General features: G+C 40.5%; 2 protein-coding genes across 2 annotated transcripts; one reads left to right on the forward strand and one right to left on the reverse strand.

The window, feature by feature from the left end:
- Window positions 1-6458: 6458 nt before the first annotated feature.
- On the reverse strand, window positions 6459-10995 carry LOC102713609 (protein CHAPERONE-LIKE PROTEIN OF POR1, chloroplastic). Its single transcript, XM_040522084.1, has 5 exons — window positions 10851-10995; window positions 10187-10381; window positions 9991-10091; window positions 9145-9589; window positions 6459-6948 (listed from the first exon to the last, which is right to left on the reverse strand). The coding sequence occupies exons 2-5, from the start codon at window positions 10336-10338 to the stop codon at window positions 6798-6800; spliced, it is 849 nt and encodes a 282-aa protein (XP_040378018.1). The 5' UTR covers window positions 10339-10381; window positions 10851-10995; the 3' UTR covers window positions 6459-6797.
- A 382-nt stretch (window positions 10996-11377) lies between these two features.
- On the forward strand, window positions 11378-16620 carry LOC102713884. Its single transcript, XM_006649701.3, has 5 exons — window positions 11378-11829; window positions 13074-14666; window positions 14779-14843; window positions 14956-15091; window positions 15849-16620. Exons 2-5 carry the CDS (start codon window positions 13262-13264, stop codon window positions 16358-16360), a joined length of 2118 nt encoding a protein of 705 aa, XP_006649764.1. The 5' UTR covers window positions 11378-11829; window positions 13074-13261; the 3' UTR covers window positions 16361-16620.
- Window positions 16621-17531: the final 911 nt, after the last annotated feature.

A 17531-nucleotide genomic window follows, 5' to 3' on the forward strand; every position in this document is an offset into this window, starting at 1 on the left:
CTGACACTACTACGTATGATGTGCTGCACTAGCACACGGCTGCGGCTAATTAGTAGTGGCAGTAGACAGTAGTGTCATGGACTGTACCGCACAGTGCTCATCTTTTTGTTTTTGGGAGGTTTGGAAAAAGAAAAAAAAAACGGTGGCGCAAGTGAAACCGTGAAAAGTCTCTCTCTCTTTTGTTCATTCTCTGGGGCGGTGGGAAATGATAGTGCGGCGACGACAAAACGTGCGCACGTTAGCGAGTTGTCGTCGCTGCACCTGTGGCGTCGATCGGTTCAATGGCGGGAAAAGGGCTCGATCGGGACACGTCCACAGGGAGCAAGTGAAAGGACATGGAAAATTGTAGGCAAAGCTCTTACCGCTGATGCAAGAGAGAGTGCCTTTATGTTGTGTTTGCCATTTTTCGTGTAACAATAAGGTTTGTAGCACTAAAGAGGTTAAGTAGATTTGGACCACGGTAGTAAAAGGATTAAAGGACTTGTCTGTGTAGAGGGGAGATTGTACAAGCAACAATATACTTTCGGCCTTTCCGGCATGTTTGATTTGCTATAGGTGCCCATCTTTTGGCCTTTTAAGAAAAAAAAAACATGAAAACAACATATCTGCAAACAAAAAATAATTTATTAATAAAAATTTTATATGTGTTATTAATAATTTAAAAGCAAAAATTAAAAATAAACTACGATGAAGACCGTAAAATCAACTCTAAATTTAAGATTAAAAAAATATATTTTAGCTTATAAGCATAAGCATGAGTGAAAAGATGAGAATGATACTCTATATGACTTTACTGGATTATGTAAATATGACGAGCCAAAAATGCTTTGGATACTCCTACCCTGTGACCGTCATATATCCTTCCTCTCGCATTTATATCAAAGCATTACACTTGAACGAATTGAACGTAGCTTAGCTGGTTAGACTACTAACGATAAATCATGTGCATCTGAATTTAAATGCTAGATTTGATATTGTGGTTATATTTATGGTTAATTACTCTCTAGTGGTACATGAAATACCCATTGACAATTATACGCATGTGACGGTATCATTGTAAATATAGGGCGCGTTCGAAGTTGACGTGTCCAACATATCTAATCAGCGCACGTAAAACGAAAAAAAAACATTAGCACATGATTAATGGATGGGTTTTAGCTTTTGCAAACTTGAAAAATGAATTAATCTGATTTTTTTGAACAATTTTCATATAAAACTATTTTTTAAAAATACACCGTTTAACTGCTTGGAAGGCGTGCATACGGAAAAAGAGAAAAAAGTGTTCCTCCTTTGTTGGTTTCGAACGCGCCAGTACTCATTCTATTATAATGTTCATAAGGTACGATGTAATGTATGTCAGTGTGCGTGTTAGAGTGCCTATGTTATTACTCCAATAATTATTGTTATTTTGGATAACAACACGGTCTTCAAAACCATACTTTAACTTTGATTTTCTTTTATTAAAAAATAAATATTTAGTTTTATTAGAATACTTTGCTAGTCATCTGGACATGTAGCGTTAGTGTCTTCAAATTAAATATTTTAAAATATATTGATACTTAAAGTTTTAAAATTTTAACTTTAACCTTATAAAAAACGACCGGATTTATCCAAATGAAGGGAGTATTGTGTTTCCCAAAAGAGAAAACATTACATTCAAGTCTACAAAGCTAGAATTAACAAAGGTTTGTGGCGCCTTGATACATGACAACCATGTGAGGCAACTGCTACTCTCAGCATTTCCAAGGATATATATTTCTTTTTTGGCTACTGAAAAAACCGACGGCAGAATCTTTTCTGTGCTCGAATATCATGTAATTCAATGTGAAATTGACATGGAGGCACACGCTATCGTTAACCTTGTTGGTGACCCACCTGCATTCACAGCATATATACCCGGACTGTGGTCTGTGCCAGCAGGTAGGACTATGCAATTACTACCCAGACGTCACAAGCATATAATCTTCTTCCTTGCGCGAATGGGACGTAGCCTAACCAGTTATTTATTGTGATGGAATTGTTCGCTTGGGTTTAAATCATATGGTTGATACAATTATTTTGTATTTATAGCTAATTATTATTTTGATGGCAGACGATGTATCCGTCAACACAACCTGTCTATGGTGATCCCCTCGATATTAAATATGATCAAATCAGTCTTAGAAGGTGCTTATAGGGATAGTGCACATATGTATTATTAGGATTGTGCGAGTGCGAGCGCATTTTTTTATTGCCTTTCGTAAAAAAAAAAATCTTCTTGTTTGAACCGTCACGAACCGGAACTGTTTGGAACGCTGTAAAATTCCTGCAGGAGCACTGAGCAGCTTTCAGTAAAAGGTGCTGCAAAATTCCTACGTGTGTTTGGCCTAAGTCTCTTTGGGCTTTTTTATTTCTTTTTTGAGAAACTTAAGATTTGAGAAGCAGGCGATGAGAAGACAGCTTATAGAATTTGAAAAGGTTAGATTTTACAGTTTATGGTTTCTTAGTTCGTTTTTTGGTTTCTGTAACTTCAGATTCTCAGAAGCTAAGTGTTGTTTGAGATGAGAAGCTCCAGCTGTCAGAAGCTCTACGACCAGACCTTTATAGGACCTAGGCAAGCTGAAGATAAGAGCATCCCCAACAGCTCATCTAAATTTGGTCATCTATATCTTTATTTCGGTGATCATCTAAACTAGTTTCATCCTTCATATTTTTATGTACTCCACTAGATCATCCATATATAACATCATCTATATCTCTTTAGAGGACGGAGAGAGATCATCCAAATATGAAGGTTCTCTCTCCTAATATGGATGACATCTAAAAATAGATGATAGTATATCCATTCTGTTGGAGCTTAATTTGTAGTCTTTATTCTCTATTTTTAGGATAGAGGATATGATATATGAGCTGTTGAGAATGCTGTAAGCAAGCAGCCACCATTTATCGATATCGCATAGTCAAAGCTCACCATTTATCGATCAGTGGCAAGTCTGGTTGTTGTCTATCATATTGACTAACGTCTGAAATTAGTAAACGTATAGTAGCCACAAGTTCATAGGACACGCAAAAACTGACAAACAAATGCAGAATCACTTGAACCTAACCCACTACAGGCTCCAGAATCGAATCGCACATTTGGTCTGCTTCTTCTCCAGACCAGGTGCTCATCTTAGGTGTGTCGCAGCTAAGTCAATCGCATTTGCTGTTGATTTGCTAGTTACAGTGGGCTAACCACACATCTGACACGTCAAAGTAAGTGCATTTTCAACCTCACTTTAGTAACGAAATTACCAACTCCACCAACAAACTGTGTACCCTCTTTTTTTTTTTTGAGTAATAACCGTGTACCCTCTTTGAACATATAAAAACGGAGAATCACATCGGCTGACTGAGGTGTCTGTCATCTACGTTTATGTGACGAATGAATAAAAAAAAAATCCAAAAGTTTCATCTGAATGCTGTGCAAGAAAACGAGACACGTGAATTCAAACGAACAACAAATCCATGACGATCATATACACGAACCGCATTTCCGAAAATTGTTGACTAGTACCAAAAACAAAATCTCGCGCTGCTGCTGCTGCTGCTCCATTTGCCACCTCAACCATTCCATTGCCAAAACGGATAAGAGGAAGCAAGAGAAAGAAGAAAAAAAAAACGAGACGTGAAACGGGTGAAGCAGAACGTCCGGAGGAGCTTCCTGATCATCATCATCATCACCATCGTCAGAAATTCAGAGCGTAGCAGAGCTGTCGCAGGGGCTGCAGGTGCAGCGTCACTGTTCCCGCGGGCCGCGGGTTCGTTGCGGCATCCCTGTAGGCGGCAGCGGCAGCAGCACATCCATGCGATGCTAGCGTCCGCGGAGATCGGTCACGTCTCTCGACGTGCGACTCTGATGCAACGCCGCCCTCATCTTTTGCGGCGGACTCGTCTGGGCTCGGGGCTCTCGCGCGTGTAGGTGTGCACAGGCGCGCGCGTGCGTGCGTGCGGTACCGGCAGTATCCGGGGCTTTGCTAGTTGCTACCCATGCGCCGCGCGAGAAGGTAACAAAAGGGGCGCCTTCTCCCGTTCGCGTCCATTTTTGTCGTCGTCATCTGGCGGCGGTTTTGGAGCAGTGCGCGGGAGAGCCGGCCGGCCGGGCACGCCGATGTCGATGTGGCGTGGCGATGTGATGTGCACGCCTGAGTTTGTGTGCAGAACTGCAGAATATTGCTGCCGGTGTGGTTAACGCCTCCTACCGTCTGCTTGTTAGCTTACTTAACAGAGACTGCCAATTTGAGTGTTTTGAAGCTTAATTTTGAAGTTGATTTCAAAGTTTTCAAGCTGTTCATAACACAAATGTAAATTAACAACTCTCAAGGGCTTGCCGATGTAATTGGAACTCTTGGACTTTTGCGCTCTTCGCCACGTAGTTCTCTTTTGATCCTTGGTTACTCAACTTAAACTCTCTTTCTATTTCGAATGATGTTTTCTCAGTCTTATCAGTATTAACTATGGGGCGTACAAGCTATGACCAGTGATGACATTGGAGAGGAGAGTTTTGCTTGGAAGAGTTAGCAAGAACAAGAGAGTCTATCTGCTTGAAAGCTGAAGCCTCTCTCTATAAGCGGATGATGCCGCGGCAAGCAAGGAGGAGATGAGCTCGGTGAGAGAGAGAGAGAGAGAGAGAGAGAGTGACACTGACAGGGACACACGGTTGCATACTTGCATGATCATCCAAGGCGATGTTACGGATCAGATAAGAGGCACGGAGCATCGGCATCTCACGGCAGCGTCGTCGAAGAGCGGCACGGCACGGCACGTTTCGCGACGGGAGTAGATGAGTACGTCAATGTGAGCAAGCGACCACCGTAAAAAATCTCAAAGAGCTCGACCAGGACAACGGTGAATTTAACCGATGAACATGGCAAAAAATGGGAGAGACAAATCGGGGATTGATCAGATCATAGGACTGATTGACTGACTGTGCAACTGTGCTGTACATCCATCCAGGTGCACCGGCACTGAAAAGTCTGGATCTTGTTCTGAAACTGAAATACCGAAAGGCGATTATCTCTGGATTCCGTAACATTTTCCTTGACAAAGATCATTGAGCAGTCAGAGCATCAAAAGATGGGGCCAAATCATTGAAGGAGACAGCTTTGATGACCCATGTAGCAGAAGGGATCAGTACGTTATCTGAAGCCAAAAGAAACGGAAAGAAATAAAGAAAGGAAGAGTTAAGGATTTAGATCTGACGTCCTGAGTTTTGCACGTTAATGTACTTTACTACCCTCCGCCCAAGTATGCAAGTTACCTGCAGTTATGGAGTGCACCCAACTGCTTCAGATGTACAGCTAGTATAATAATAACATCAAATATCACAGAGGATCACTCAACCAGATACAGGTGAAGAATAATATCACGCAGTTGCCGGATAAGATTTGTGTAAGAGATGCTAATCTGTCATGGACGAAGCGATGAAGATTAGAGCGTACAATGGCGGGCTGGCGGCAAACCCACTTAGCGAGTCAACACAGAAACAAATGATTAAAACAGAAAAAAGGAACCACCGATTTCGCTAATAGCATGAAAAATACATTAGTCAATGATTTATATTAGAGTACAAGCATAAGGGAGTTGAGAGTAGTTCTTACTCTTCCTTTTTTATTACTATTAATTACTATGCTTATACGAAAGACGCACACACGTTTTTACACAAGATTACAGCCACCAATATTTATGCACCTACAATCACATGGCCAAAACAAATATCCTTTCCATCCTCTTATCTACTCTTCTTTTGGATAGTTTGATCATAGCTGGGTAGGTGGGAAAAGTTGCTGACAAGAGTAGCCAGGCACTATTAATTAGCTATTCTATCCAGTATCCACTAGAGTGCTCAAAAGATAATGGAAATCCCCTAGAGTGCCCTAAAGATAATAGAAAGGTTTGAGGGCATCCTTCCGTGTCACTTGACGCCTTGCCCAATCCACCACAAGAGGCCAGGGCATCAATATTATTACCATTCATCACATGAGACATCAAGACATACTACACATGCAACAAACCTGACTGACACAGGAAACCTATAGATTATATTCTCCATTGGCAGCTTAGGGCCAGAAGCATTGTGGAGATCGGATCAAGTGATTTAGTAATCTAGCATACATCAAGGCCCCCCCACCAACAGGAATGTCATTAGCCTATCAATGTGACCGACTGTTCTCTGAATTCTTCCTGCCAATGCATTGCTGGCTATGGGTCACGGGATTCATAGCTCTGGAGTAATGGCCGCCTATCTCTCGGTAGAGAGCTGCAACAGCTGACGACACATTACGAAACGACAAAGCAGGCGCAACAACTCAGAGCTGCCAAGATCAGATCACAGCAGGCATAACAACCTAAGATACCCCTTCAGTTCAGACCTTGCAAGCGCAATCATTACTGTTGAGAGGCAGCACTCCAGTGAAAAGGATTGAAAGAAATTGTGGCTGCCGTCAGATCCAAAAAGGCGATTACCGGATTGGATTGAATCTCACATTTAATCCACAAAAACGTTATTTCATATGATTTACTATCTGAAAACCAACTGAATTTAATACAGCAATCAAAATGTCTAGAGGTACTCAGACTCTCTGTCAAGGGCCAGGGCAAAAAAGGGTCTACATCTCACATTACAACCTTAAGACTATTAGCAACTCAGCAAAGGACTATATTTCCACCTCCCAAAAAAATGCTGATGCCTGATGGATTGTACAAGCTATCAGAAGTGGGAATCATATTGACTGTTGCAGGATTAGAGGCTAACATGAAAATGACAACATAGAGATTTCCTACTTCAGGAAGGTCGACGATACAAAAAGGAGTGCATAAGTGACACATGCAGTGCTCACTTCCAAGTTTCTTGGACCAGGCAGTATAGGCGGAATTACAGATACCATCAAGAATGTGGCAAGGAACCAGGAAGCAAAGAAGGATCCAAACCTGAAAAATCAGACAAACTTAGCATCAGGAAATTATGCATTTCAGCAAGCCAGTTGTATCCTTTTGCATATCGTAAACAAATATATGAAACGTTGACAGTCCATTAAAGTATTAACTTACTCCCTCTAGTTCCATAATCCTATAGTTTTGGACAAGGGTTAAGTCAAACTTTTAAAACTTTGACTATCAACTACTATTAAAATATTTAGTTTGAAAACACTAGGACAACATGTCTAGATTAGTCTTTAAATGTACTTTAATAAAAAAATTATTCATTTTTAGTATATACTATAATAGAAAATTATAGTCAAAGATAGGCCTTGGAGACCATGTTGTCTGAAATGATCGAACTATCAAACTGGAGGGAGTAATTGATACCACCCAATACTTAATGAAATGAATCCTATGAAGGCATCAGCATATGTCTACTACACAATTGCAATAAGCCATCACAAAACAACCACCATATGATCCATAGGGTATTCATGATACTTGTCTCAAAATATAAAGACAAAATTGTAAAATAAACAACATTCACACATTTGGCACCATTCCCATTGAAGAAACGTTCTAAAAGAACAGATGAGATTGACATGCCATAATTGGTAGCATCTAGGTTGTGCTTGCACACAATTTTTTGTGCTTATACATCAGCAATTTGATTATTGATTGAACAATGAATAGGCACTATGTTAATATGTAGTTGATAGGCTCTGAAAACATTTGATGAGCATCTCACAGTGGCCAGGCAGGCATTTTGTAGTTTGTACTGTGATGGTTGATGAATGAGTTCATAATTCATCAGATAAAATTTGATCATGGATCCAATGAAAAACAGATTTCCAAGAGTGTTCTGGATTAAGGAAACTGGTTGGATTAGCAGTTGACTAAAATAACAGTGATATACTTTAGAGATTTGCTTCAGTCAAACAAAAAGTAACAAAGTACCTCGAGGTATCGGTACCTCGCAGCACCAAATCGTTTCTGATTATTGGATCTAATAATGCACATCTAATTCAGCTATATCCAAGCGCTTTTTTATCATCCTTAAAAAAGTACCTCAAGGTACCACCTTTTTAGTGTAAAAAATATGTTACCTTGAGGTACCAAAAATTTGTACTAAAATTCTTGGTACCTTAAGGTACTTTTTAAGGATGATAAAAAAAACCCTAGATCCAATGGTGGAAAACGATTTGATACCGTAAGGTACTAATACCTCGAGATACTTTTTGTTGGACCGGAGCAAATCTCTGTACTTTATTATATACATCAAATAGTGGAAACATGTTCCCAACATTATTTTGATTAAGAAAGTTGGTCTCTTTAGTGGTTAATATAGTAATATGACAATTGGCAAGAGGGATACATTCTACTATGTATTTCAGAGGCAAACCCTGAAATAGAGTACAGACTGGCAGATATTGAATTGTCATGCTAGGAGTACTCCCTCCACCCCAAAATATAAGGAATTCGGGGAGAGCAGAAAATGATTGTGATAAGGAAGTATATGGAGAAACTAAATAAGATATGGTTGTAATTGGTTGAGATGAGGGAGTAGGTGGACAAGTTGCTATATTCTAGGACAAATTTCAAGCACTAAATTGCTATATTTGGGACGGAGGGAGTAGTAAATATTTAGGATCCACCAAGCAATCCAAGATTTAATCCAAAGCCAAGTACTACAATACAGCCCTTGAATTACGAGCTTCAAGCTCTAGAACTAACCAATGCAGCATGATGTGCACATCATGAAAGCAACTCCAAGAATATTTTGAAAGATGCAGTCTGAATATTACAATGCACACCGGTCTGGAAGATGTAGAGAAATAAGGCATGCTTGCTTTCATGAGGTGAGAAGATGAAGTTCTTGTGTGCATTGTGCATTTTATCCTGAGAAACTATGAAGCACTGCAGATATAGTGGCAGCACCACAGCAGTTGTGCAGAATTATGTTTGAGCAGAGGAGAGATCATGTGCTACCAAAGCAAATTAGTACTACTTTTGGGGGTGGGGGTGAGGGTGAGGGGGTTAATGTGCACTGCTATAATACCGCATAAACCAAAAGGTACAATACAGGGTGCAGTGTAGGAGTCCAAAGTAAACACTGTAGTACTGTATGGAACTAATCATAGATTAATCAACTATATCATTAGCAACCCAACCAAAATAAAAACTGAAAAGTGGAAGAAAATATACCCATAAAAGAATGTCCGCCATCCACTTTTGAGCCTCTGATAAATGAAATATATGTTTGCTGCACAAGAAATGGCCACCTGAAGAGTTGGCCCTTCTTCAGTAGGGAAAGCAAGGGTAAGCACTCCAAGCAATACAAAAGTTAATGCTGTCTGCCAAATCACTCTGCTAGAAGGTGTTTGAAATCTTCCCTGAATAGCCTTGACTGGACGTGACTGAGTAAGTTCCCTAAACTTTTTCTTGAAATCCACTTTTGGTCTTTTTCTGTCAAAGAAACTCTGCATGATGATTTTGTCATGGGCAGACTCAATTGCGTCAACACTTGGTTTATGCCCTGCATACTTATTTATCAGAAAATTCCTGGCAGCTCGAATTTCTTCTTCAGATGCTTCCCTGCTGATTCCAAGTCGCTGATAGGGATCCTTCACATGGATTCTAGGAAAGATGGCTGAAGAAATTAAGTGTTAAGAAACGAGGTGAATAATTACAAAAAAAAAGAAACTAATCCAAAATAACAACGAAACTGACAGGACAAGAAATGCATGTGAACTCAAATAAAACAGGAGAGGAACAGATTGTGAGACTAAATGACACACTTTTGACATAATACATGTCCAATGCTACACATTTGCCAACATTATAGTTAGGTATTTATAATTTACAATTTGATACCAACCATGTCTTAAAACAAACCAGTACTTGTTACAGAGGCTGAGGCATACCCAGTGATTCCTAGTAAACCATATTGCATGTTACATAAGTCAACATGACAAATTTGGTTTGTACAAGTAGACATATGTACTAACTATGTCAAACTTTTTACATAGCACTACAAGATTAAATACTTACGAGTTGATGAATCAGCCGTGTCACCAAATGATGCAGTAGCAAGTGGTGTGATTCTGATGTTTCGCGGTGCGTAACAGAAAGGAGTACTATAATTTGTGTATCTGCAATGAATGATTGAAACAAGATTTCTCACTGCATAAACTAAAGAAATCTTTGATAGAGCTGGAGAGACTAGAAGAGGCACAAGATACTATACCTATCCACATTGATGAAAACTTTAACCTTTTCCTTACGTCCCCTGTTGAAGGCCAACGAAGAGACGAGACCCAAGGGTGCACTCGATGCCCTCGAATTAACTGGACATCGAGCAGCCCTTGAGGGATTGATTGCTAGACCATGCGCCAACATATCAAGGAATAGTTGAACAGCCTAAACTGAAGCTTTCCTCCACCTAAGCATAACAACAGTAAATTCATCAATCAGCTAGAAAAAAAAAATATCAAGAAAGAACATGTGAGTGGCACAGAGAGCCAACGCAATGCACACAAACATACACAACCGAATGCTCACAGATTACTAACCAATTAAGATAAAATGTAGAATCGTCATAATACAATTTGGGCATCTGGATAGGAAAGCGATGAAATCAAGCATGAAAATATTGAGCAAATTGAGCGGACCATCACGCTCGCAAATCAAGCGGTGTAGACTAGAACCTTCCACCACTCACCAGTCAGCACGCGGTGCCACGGAAACCCTAAATACAGTCACCAACGCTACAAGCAGGCGGACCTAGGGATACGGCCGGGCACGCGAACATCATTGCGCACATCCCGCGGCTAACATAACCTAACCATCGGTGCACCGGAGCCGCGCAGGAATCGGGCGGTGGTTAGGAAGACGGAGACGCGGGGGCTTACCGGGGGAGCGGGCGCGCGCGTCCGGCGGGCCGAGAGAGCGCGCGGCGGCGGGCGAGGAGGCCGCCTCCGTGGATAAGGGGGCGGGGCGGGGGCGGGGGCGGGGCGTCGGTGAGGGTAGGGGAGACGCTCCTACTCAAGGTGGTGGATTGATGGTGGTGGTGGTGCGCGACTCCCGGCCGGCGGCTCGACCGGCCCGAAGGCCGAAGCGAAGGGGGGACGTCCTAGTCCACGGGCCTACACGTTGGGCCTAATTAGGCCCAACCCAGGCGCGATCGCCAACGGCCCAAGGGAGGAAAAGCAGCGGGCGGGCCCCACCCGCTGACAGGGGACGGAGCGCGACGGGGGGCACGGTCAAGGTCGTCCCGCTCCGTACCCGCAGCCGCTGCGGGTTGGCCCCGCGCCCTCCACGTCAGCGTCACGCCGTGTGCGGGTTTATCCACTTGGACAGTTGGGCGGATACACGCACGCATCCGCTCGCATCCGCTCGCAGTCAGTCGCCCTCCCCTCCCCGCGCGGGGCGATCCTCCGCTCCACCGCGCGCGCGGGCGATCCTCCGCCGTCCGTCTCCGCTCCTCGGAGATCCGGCCTCATCCGCGCGGGCGCGGCCTCCGCCTCGTCGTCTCCTCCCCCTTTCTTTAATCTCCTGCACCCCCCCCCCCAAATTGCAGTCTCCACGCCGCACTAATCCCACCCCCCGTAATCCCTTTTTCCCTGACGGCGACGACGACGACGATGAACGGCCGTGGCGGCGACTCTCCAGCGCCGAATTGCTGCGCCGGCGGTTCTTCTCCTTCCTCGTCGTCTTGGCGGTCGGCGTGGGCCTGGTCGTCGCTTTTGTATTCGATTTGACCGCTCCCACCTGGCGTGCTGGTTTGTGGTGCAACTGTTCAAGCTCTCGACTGTTTTGTCTCTGTTGGCTTCTTGGCGTTATGGTGTCCATTTGGGGGTTGGGAGTATTGGAATCCTGCTGCTTATTCAGGTATATGACAAGTTCTTCCCTCCAAAAGAGTTATTTTTTCCCCTTCTTGCTTTCCTTTGGTTGTTTTACCGTTATTATTGTTGACCATGGCTAAAGTTCCGTTTTTTCTTGCTTACTATGTGTGTCAAATACGTTCTCTGCATTCATACCATAAATGGAAGGTTTTGTTTTTTATGTCATCCTGCATGGACCTAATCGCTTGAACAGTTTTGGAGTGTTTTGACCGTTTTATGTGTGTTAGAAGTGGATCCCTCAGGATCGTATGTATTCTAGGCTTGCAGCAGAATAGTGTTTTTTTTTTGTTATAAAAGGTCCTTCCTTTCAAAATCCCTGAGGATTATATGTTGGAGTAATAACATTGATAGAACTATGACGCATAACAATAGTAAGTTTCAAAATCCCTGAGGATTATATATGCTGGAGTAATAATAACATTGATATGACTAGGACGTTTCTTCTGCACTTTTTAGCCCCTATAGTTTCCTGGACAAGCTACCAAAAAGACCCAGCCCTTCACTTAAGCACTTAGCTTAAACTGAAACCATTGAACTTTAGGGATCTTGCAGACAATTTTTGTTTCATCTCCTAGAGCTTCCAGCGTTTCTTATTCGAAAAAAAATAGAGCTTCCAGCGTTCAATTTCAAGAAGTTTTAAGAGCATTCGTTAATCGTGATGCGGAGTAGTCTCATAAATTAGCGATTCCAAGCGGACCTAAGTTTTTAGCCATGATGTACCGTAACTTCCCAATCTAATTTTGGTGAGATCCTTAAATCATGTACAACCTCATTTTGTTGCTTATGCTTATAGGCCAAATTATAAATTTTAAAACTTAATTTTGGGGTGTTTTCATCACAGTTTATTTTTCCAGCCTTTGCTTTTAGATCACTAAGAACACGTAAATAAAAGTTTTATCTGCATATTACTTCTCAAATCGTTAATAAGCATTTTTGCTTATGCTTAACATAAGCGAAAAGATAACTGTGGTACTCTATGAAAAATCAATAAATAGTTCAGGTAAATACGACCTGTTTTCTGTTTTGCATTACCTAAAAGGTCTTTCCAGATACCTTTTCGGTAGCCATATTTACTTACTGCCTGAGTAACTGAGTACTGTTTCTCTGTAATTTGATAGCTTTTAGCTAAGCTAAGGTTATAGGCTTAATGGCTTATAACTGTTTGATTCATTACAGTTTGCCTTTACAGACATGATATTTTCTGATCATTACTTTTTAATTTTGTAACAGTTCTCCAAATTTCTTCACTGGAACAAATCTGTAATCAAGACTATCTGATTTTTCGCTAACTTTAAACATAGTGACTTGGTGGATAATTGATGCTAGTAGGTGTTGTTGCATTTGTGCTGTCTTTTTCAGTAGTTTATGAAAGAGATGTTTAAGGAAACTCAGATAATTCTGTGAAGAGGATAGTGGTCATGGAAGGTGTGGTAACCAGTACAGTTAGTGAGCCAAAACAAGACAATGAGCAAAGGGATTCTTCAGCAGAATTTCCCAGAGCCTTGACTGACATGGAGACTTCAGCCATGCATGATCCTGAAGCTCAAAATCTAATTGGACATGAAGCTGATACTGAATTAACGCCTTATGAAGGAATGGAATTTGAGTCTGAAGATGCTGCGAGGGATTTCTACAGCAAGTATGCAAGACATGCAGGTTTTCGAATTCGAATCAGCAGGTACACTCGCTCTAGGCGTGATAATTCAATAATTTCTCGTCGTATTGTATGCTCAAAAGAGGGGTTTCATGAAACTCGTGACTGTGAAAACCTTCATGTGGACCAGAAACAGCAAGCAAGGGTAGGAACTAGAGTTGGTTGCAAGGCCATGTTAATGATTAAAAAGTTTGGGCCTGACAAATGGGTTGTTACCAAATTCATAAAAAACCATAATCATGGACCAGTTCCACCAAGAAAACTTCATGCTGGAGAACATGATTCTGATCTAAAGGAAAATCCACATTCTATTGAAGCGGTCCCTATTGATGAGCCAGTCGAGGGTATGGAATTTGAATCTGAAGAAGCTGCTAAATTGTTCTATATAAACTATGCAAGGGTTAATGGTTTTCGTGCACGAATTAGCAGGTACTGCCGTTCAAGGCGTGATAATTCAATCATTTCACGCCAGATCGTGTGTTCCAAGGAAGGCTTCCGTGAGGTTCGAGCCAGAAAAGATATTACAGATGAAGGGAAAACATCGAAGCGCCCTAGAATGATAACAAGAGTTGGATGCAAAGCTATGATTGTAGTGAAAAAGATGAACTCTGGAAAATGGATGGTTTCTAAATTTGAGAAGGAGCATAACCATTCTTTGTTATCTTCTAGAGCAGTCCCTATTACATCAACTTCTGGAAAAGTTGTTGATATTGCTGCAACGAGCACAGATCCTAATGAAGTAAAGGTCGAAGGATATAAAGTGGGAGTTCAATGTAATTCTACGGATTCACTCACTGTCCTTTATAACCATCTATGTCAGGAAGCCATAAAATTTGCAAAAGAAGGGTCAGTTACAGAAGAAATTTACCATGTGGCAATGAATGCTTTGAAAGAGGCTGCAAAGAAGGTTTCTGAAGTCAAAAGGAGTCATCCGCTAATGTCACAGGGTGGATATGCTATTAATAAAAGTAAACATGAAGTTATGCGAACAGAAATTGTGAGTGCTTTACAGTGTTCGAATGAGGACAACCAAAAAAAAATGACACCACAGCTCGAGCTTTTTCAAGAGCCTAGTTCCAGTCTTGTGCTAATACCAACCAACTCTTTAACTCATTCAAGCTCGAATTGTGCTGACAATATTCCACTCTCATGTGATTTAACTATAAAAGGTAACTATGTTATGATAATGATCAGCTAACGCAGTTCTTTGGGTTAGCTTTGTCCAGACCAAATGATGTTAGGATAATTGTTTTATTTCTAACTGCTACCTTTGTATCAAAGCTGGGGAAGTCAGGCATGTATCAGAAAGTTCTTATTTGGCCAAGGACTCTTCCCAAAAATCTCAGGTACAAATTTCCTGATTTCTTAATGTCATAATGTTACTAATATACCTGGATGATTTGTGTATTACTATTTCGTAATGGACTAGAAAGATCTTATATGTAGTTCTGACTGCAGAATTCCACTTGTAATCAAGCCTTCCAGGGAAAGGATGGAAAATTTCATGGACCTGAAGAAACTGCAGTTGCTATTCCTGCGATACCTCTCACGCTGTACATGCCTATAATGAAGAATCCGCCTAGAGATTCTGCAGGTTACTGTAATCCATTTCCTTCTATATAGGTTGCTTTCTTCATCTTATATTTCAATATAGGTTAGTAAGCTTCCAGCATTAAATTTTTAGAAATGGTCCAATAATTATGTGGTAACTGGTAATGCTTCTACTCGTCGTTTTCTTTTGAAGCAACATGAATATTAGCGTATGGTCTGTTGTATTCATCCGCAAAATTTTACTAAATCTTTTTGCTTGACAATTTATTCCAGTATATCTTGAAACATGTTCAGATCGAAATTTCTCCTGAGTTCCATTAGAATCATTGGAGCATTGTGTTTATTTGGATTACATTTTTTCAATCAAAGTAGGTCAACTCGTTTAAGGATACTTAAGAGCTCATATATAGTTGTAGCCAAATATGGTTACAGTTTCCATTGCTGGTAGCTTAAAACATAGTTATAAAATTCTGGTGAATCGATGTTCACTGCACCTGTTAATAATTACTCCTTCCGTTTCGTATTATAAAACTTTCTGGGTTTGCCTATATTTATTCATGTATCAATGTATATGTTTTATATATGTGTCTAAATTCATTAGCATACATACGAATTTAGACAAGACCAGAAAGTCTTATAATATGGAATGGAAGGAAATATTTATTTTCAATGCTCCAAAGATCACATGAGTGTTTGCTTATCATAATTATATATTTATATGCCAATGGATCTCGATTGATTTACCTGCCCACTGACGTTAGAGTGCTGTCCTGACATCTTCCCATTTTCCTGAAATGTAGATGGCCCGTACAGGTTGCTGACGGCACCTATTGAAGCAGTTCCAATCTCATACCGTCCTGCAGAACCCATCCAACACCCACAGAGAAGTTTCAGTAATCTAAGAACATTGCCTGGTTTTCTACCTAAATCGAACAAACGAGGAAAAGGTCCAAATTCTCTGGTGCATGCTACAGCTCTTGCTTGTGGTGCTCGTGTTGTGCCTCCTATGGAGGCTGCTTCACTGATCAAGGTTATTGAGTCCAAGATCAGGTCTGGAGGTGCAACAATAGCAATATTGCCTTCAAGCAGCTTGACACCTCTAATTCCTGAGGTTGCCTCCATGTCATCTTCTAGTGAAGATGATGAGGAAAATGATCACAGTGAACCCCTGATGGAGAGTATTGAACACAACTGCCATGATCAGAGCTCTGAGGAAATGAAATTGCAAGCTGATCCATCAGAGTTGGAAACTGAAACTGAGAATTGTTCTGCGCAGCCAGAAAATGAAAACGACGATCCTACTCGTTTCTGACAACATAGTACTGAAGGATTCAAGCTGGCTGAAATCAAAGCTCCGCAAGGTAGTGATTTATACTGGGGCTTCGATTATTTACGAAAGATTGGATTTAGGATTCTAACAGCTTGTCTCACTTGAATTATAGATTCTAATTGTGTTAACTTAAATAATTAACTTCAATGAAGGACTTGTAGAGCCCCGCTCCCCACCCACCCACCTTGCTGTTACAAAATTTGTGGATAATATACATGCATTTTTTTTAGAAAGCAAACGAATGCCACATTATCTATGCTTAGGTTGTGTTCTTTTGTTGATGTATGATGAAAGATTAAAAAATTATCTGATTTTCTATAGCTATTTAATATTATAAATGATATAATCAACTACTAGTTAAAAATATACTATAAAAAGGTGAGATGGTAAACTTCTATATAGAAACCTTTTGTAAGAAATGCATAACAGTTTAGGAAACGTGCGTGTAGAAGCTGATAGAATTAACTACTAGTTGAAAATATACTATAAAAAAGTGAGATGGTGAACTTTTGTATAAAACCTTTTGCAAGAAATATATAAACGGCTCAGTAAATACATGTGCAAAAGCCAAGAGAAAAACTGAGGGAAAGAATAGAGCCTAAACTAAAATGAGCCCATATGAATGAAGAAAAAAATAGCCATGTCATATGACCACATTTCACGGTTTAGGAATTTCACATATGACAGTGGTGTTTTTTTCTCATGAGATTGAGATTTTTTAGAATTTTTTTGGCTATTTAAGGGTATATGATTAAATTAGTTATTACAACGGTAAAAAATACTTTAGAAAAGTTAAGAACACATTGTTTAAGAACTTAAAAGTCGTGCCAAGAAAAATCCAAAATCTTCTACTATCTCCGTTTCACTATTTAAGACTTTCTAGCTTATAATATAATAATTCTTTGTATTGACTAGATTTATATGTATGCTAATAAATATAGAAATATATTTAAATAATATATATTGATTAATAGATAAATCTATCTATGGCCAAAACATCTTACAATATGAAATGAATATACCTTCTAATAAGCTATGTCAATTCTTAAACCCAGTGCTTTTGACAATGCTTCAATGGCAAACAACCTTCTACTCCCTCCACCTTTTTTATTCGATGCTGTTAAACTTTGGATCTATTTGACCATTTGTTTTA

Source organism: Oryza brachyantha, chromosome 3 (assembly GCF_000231095.2).
Source record: "Oryza brachyantha chromosome 3, ObraRS2, whole genome shotgun sequence".
NCBI lineage: Eukaryota > Viridiplantae > Streptophyta > Magnoliopsida > Poales > Poaceae > Oryza > Oryza brachyantha.

Bases quoted from the DNA above. Each gene is read 5' to 3' on its own strand.
- LOC102713609 (XM_040522084.1), bottom strand. From the start codon at position 10,338: ATGTTGGCGCATGGTCTAGCAATCAATCCCTCAAGGGCTGCTCGATGT. The intron at 10,092-10,186 runs GTATAGTATCTT...CATTCATTGCAG, and splicing joins GTTTTCATCAATGTGGATAG to ATACACAAATTATAGTACTC. The intron at 9,590-9,990 runs GTAAGTATTTAA...TAATTTCTTCAG, and splicing joins CACGGCTGATTCATCAACTC to CCATCTTTCCTAGAATCCAT.
- LOC102713884 (XM_006649701.3), top strand. From the start codon at position 13,262: ATGGAAGGTGTGGTAACCAGTACAGTTAGTGAGCCAAAACAAGACAAT. The intron at 14,667-14,778 runs GTAACTATGTTA...TTTGTATCAAAG, and splicing joins ATGTGATTTAACTATAAAAG to CTGGGGAAGTCAGGCATGTA. The intron at 14,844-14,955 runs GTACAAATTTCC...TTCTGACTGCAG, and splicing joins ACTCTTCCCAAAAATCTCAG to AATTCCACTTGTAATCAAGC.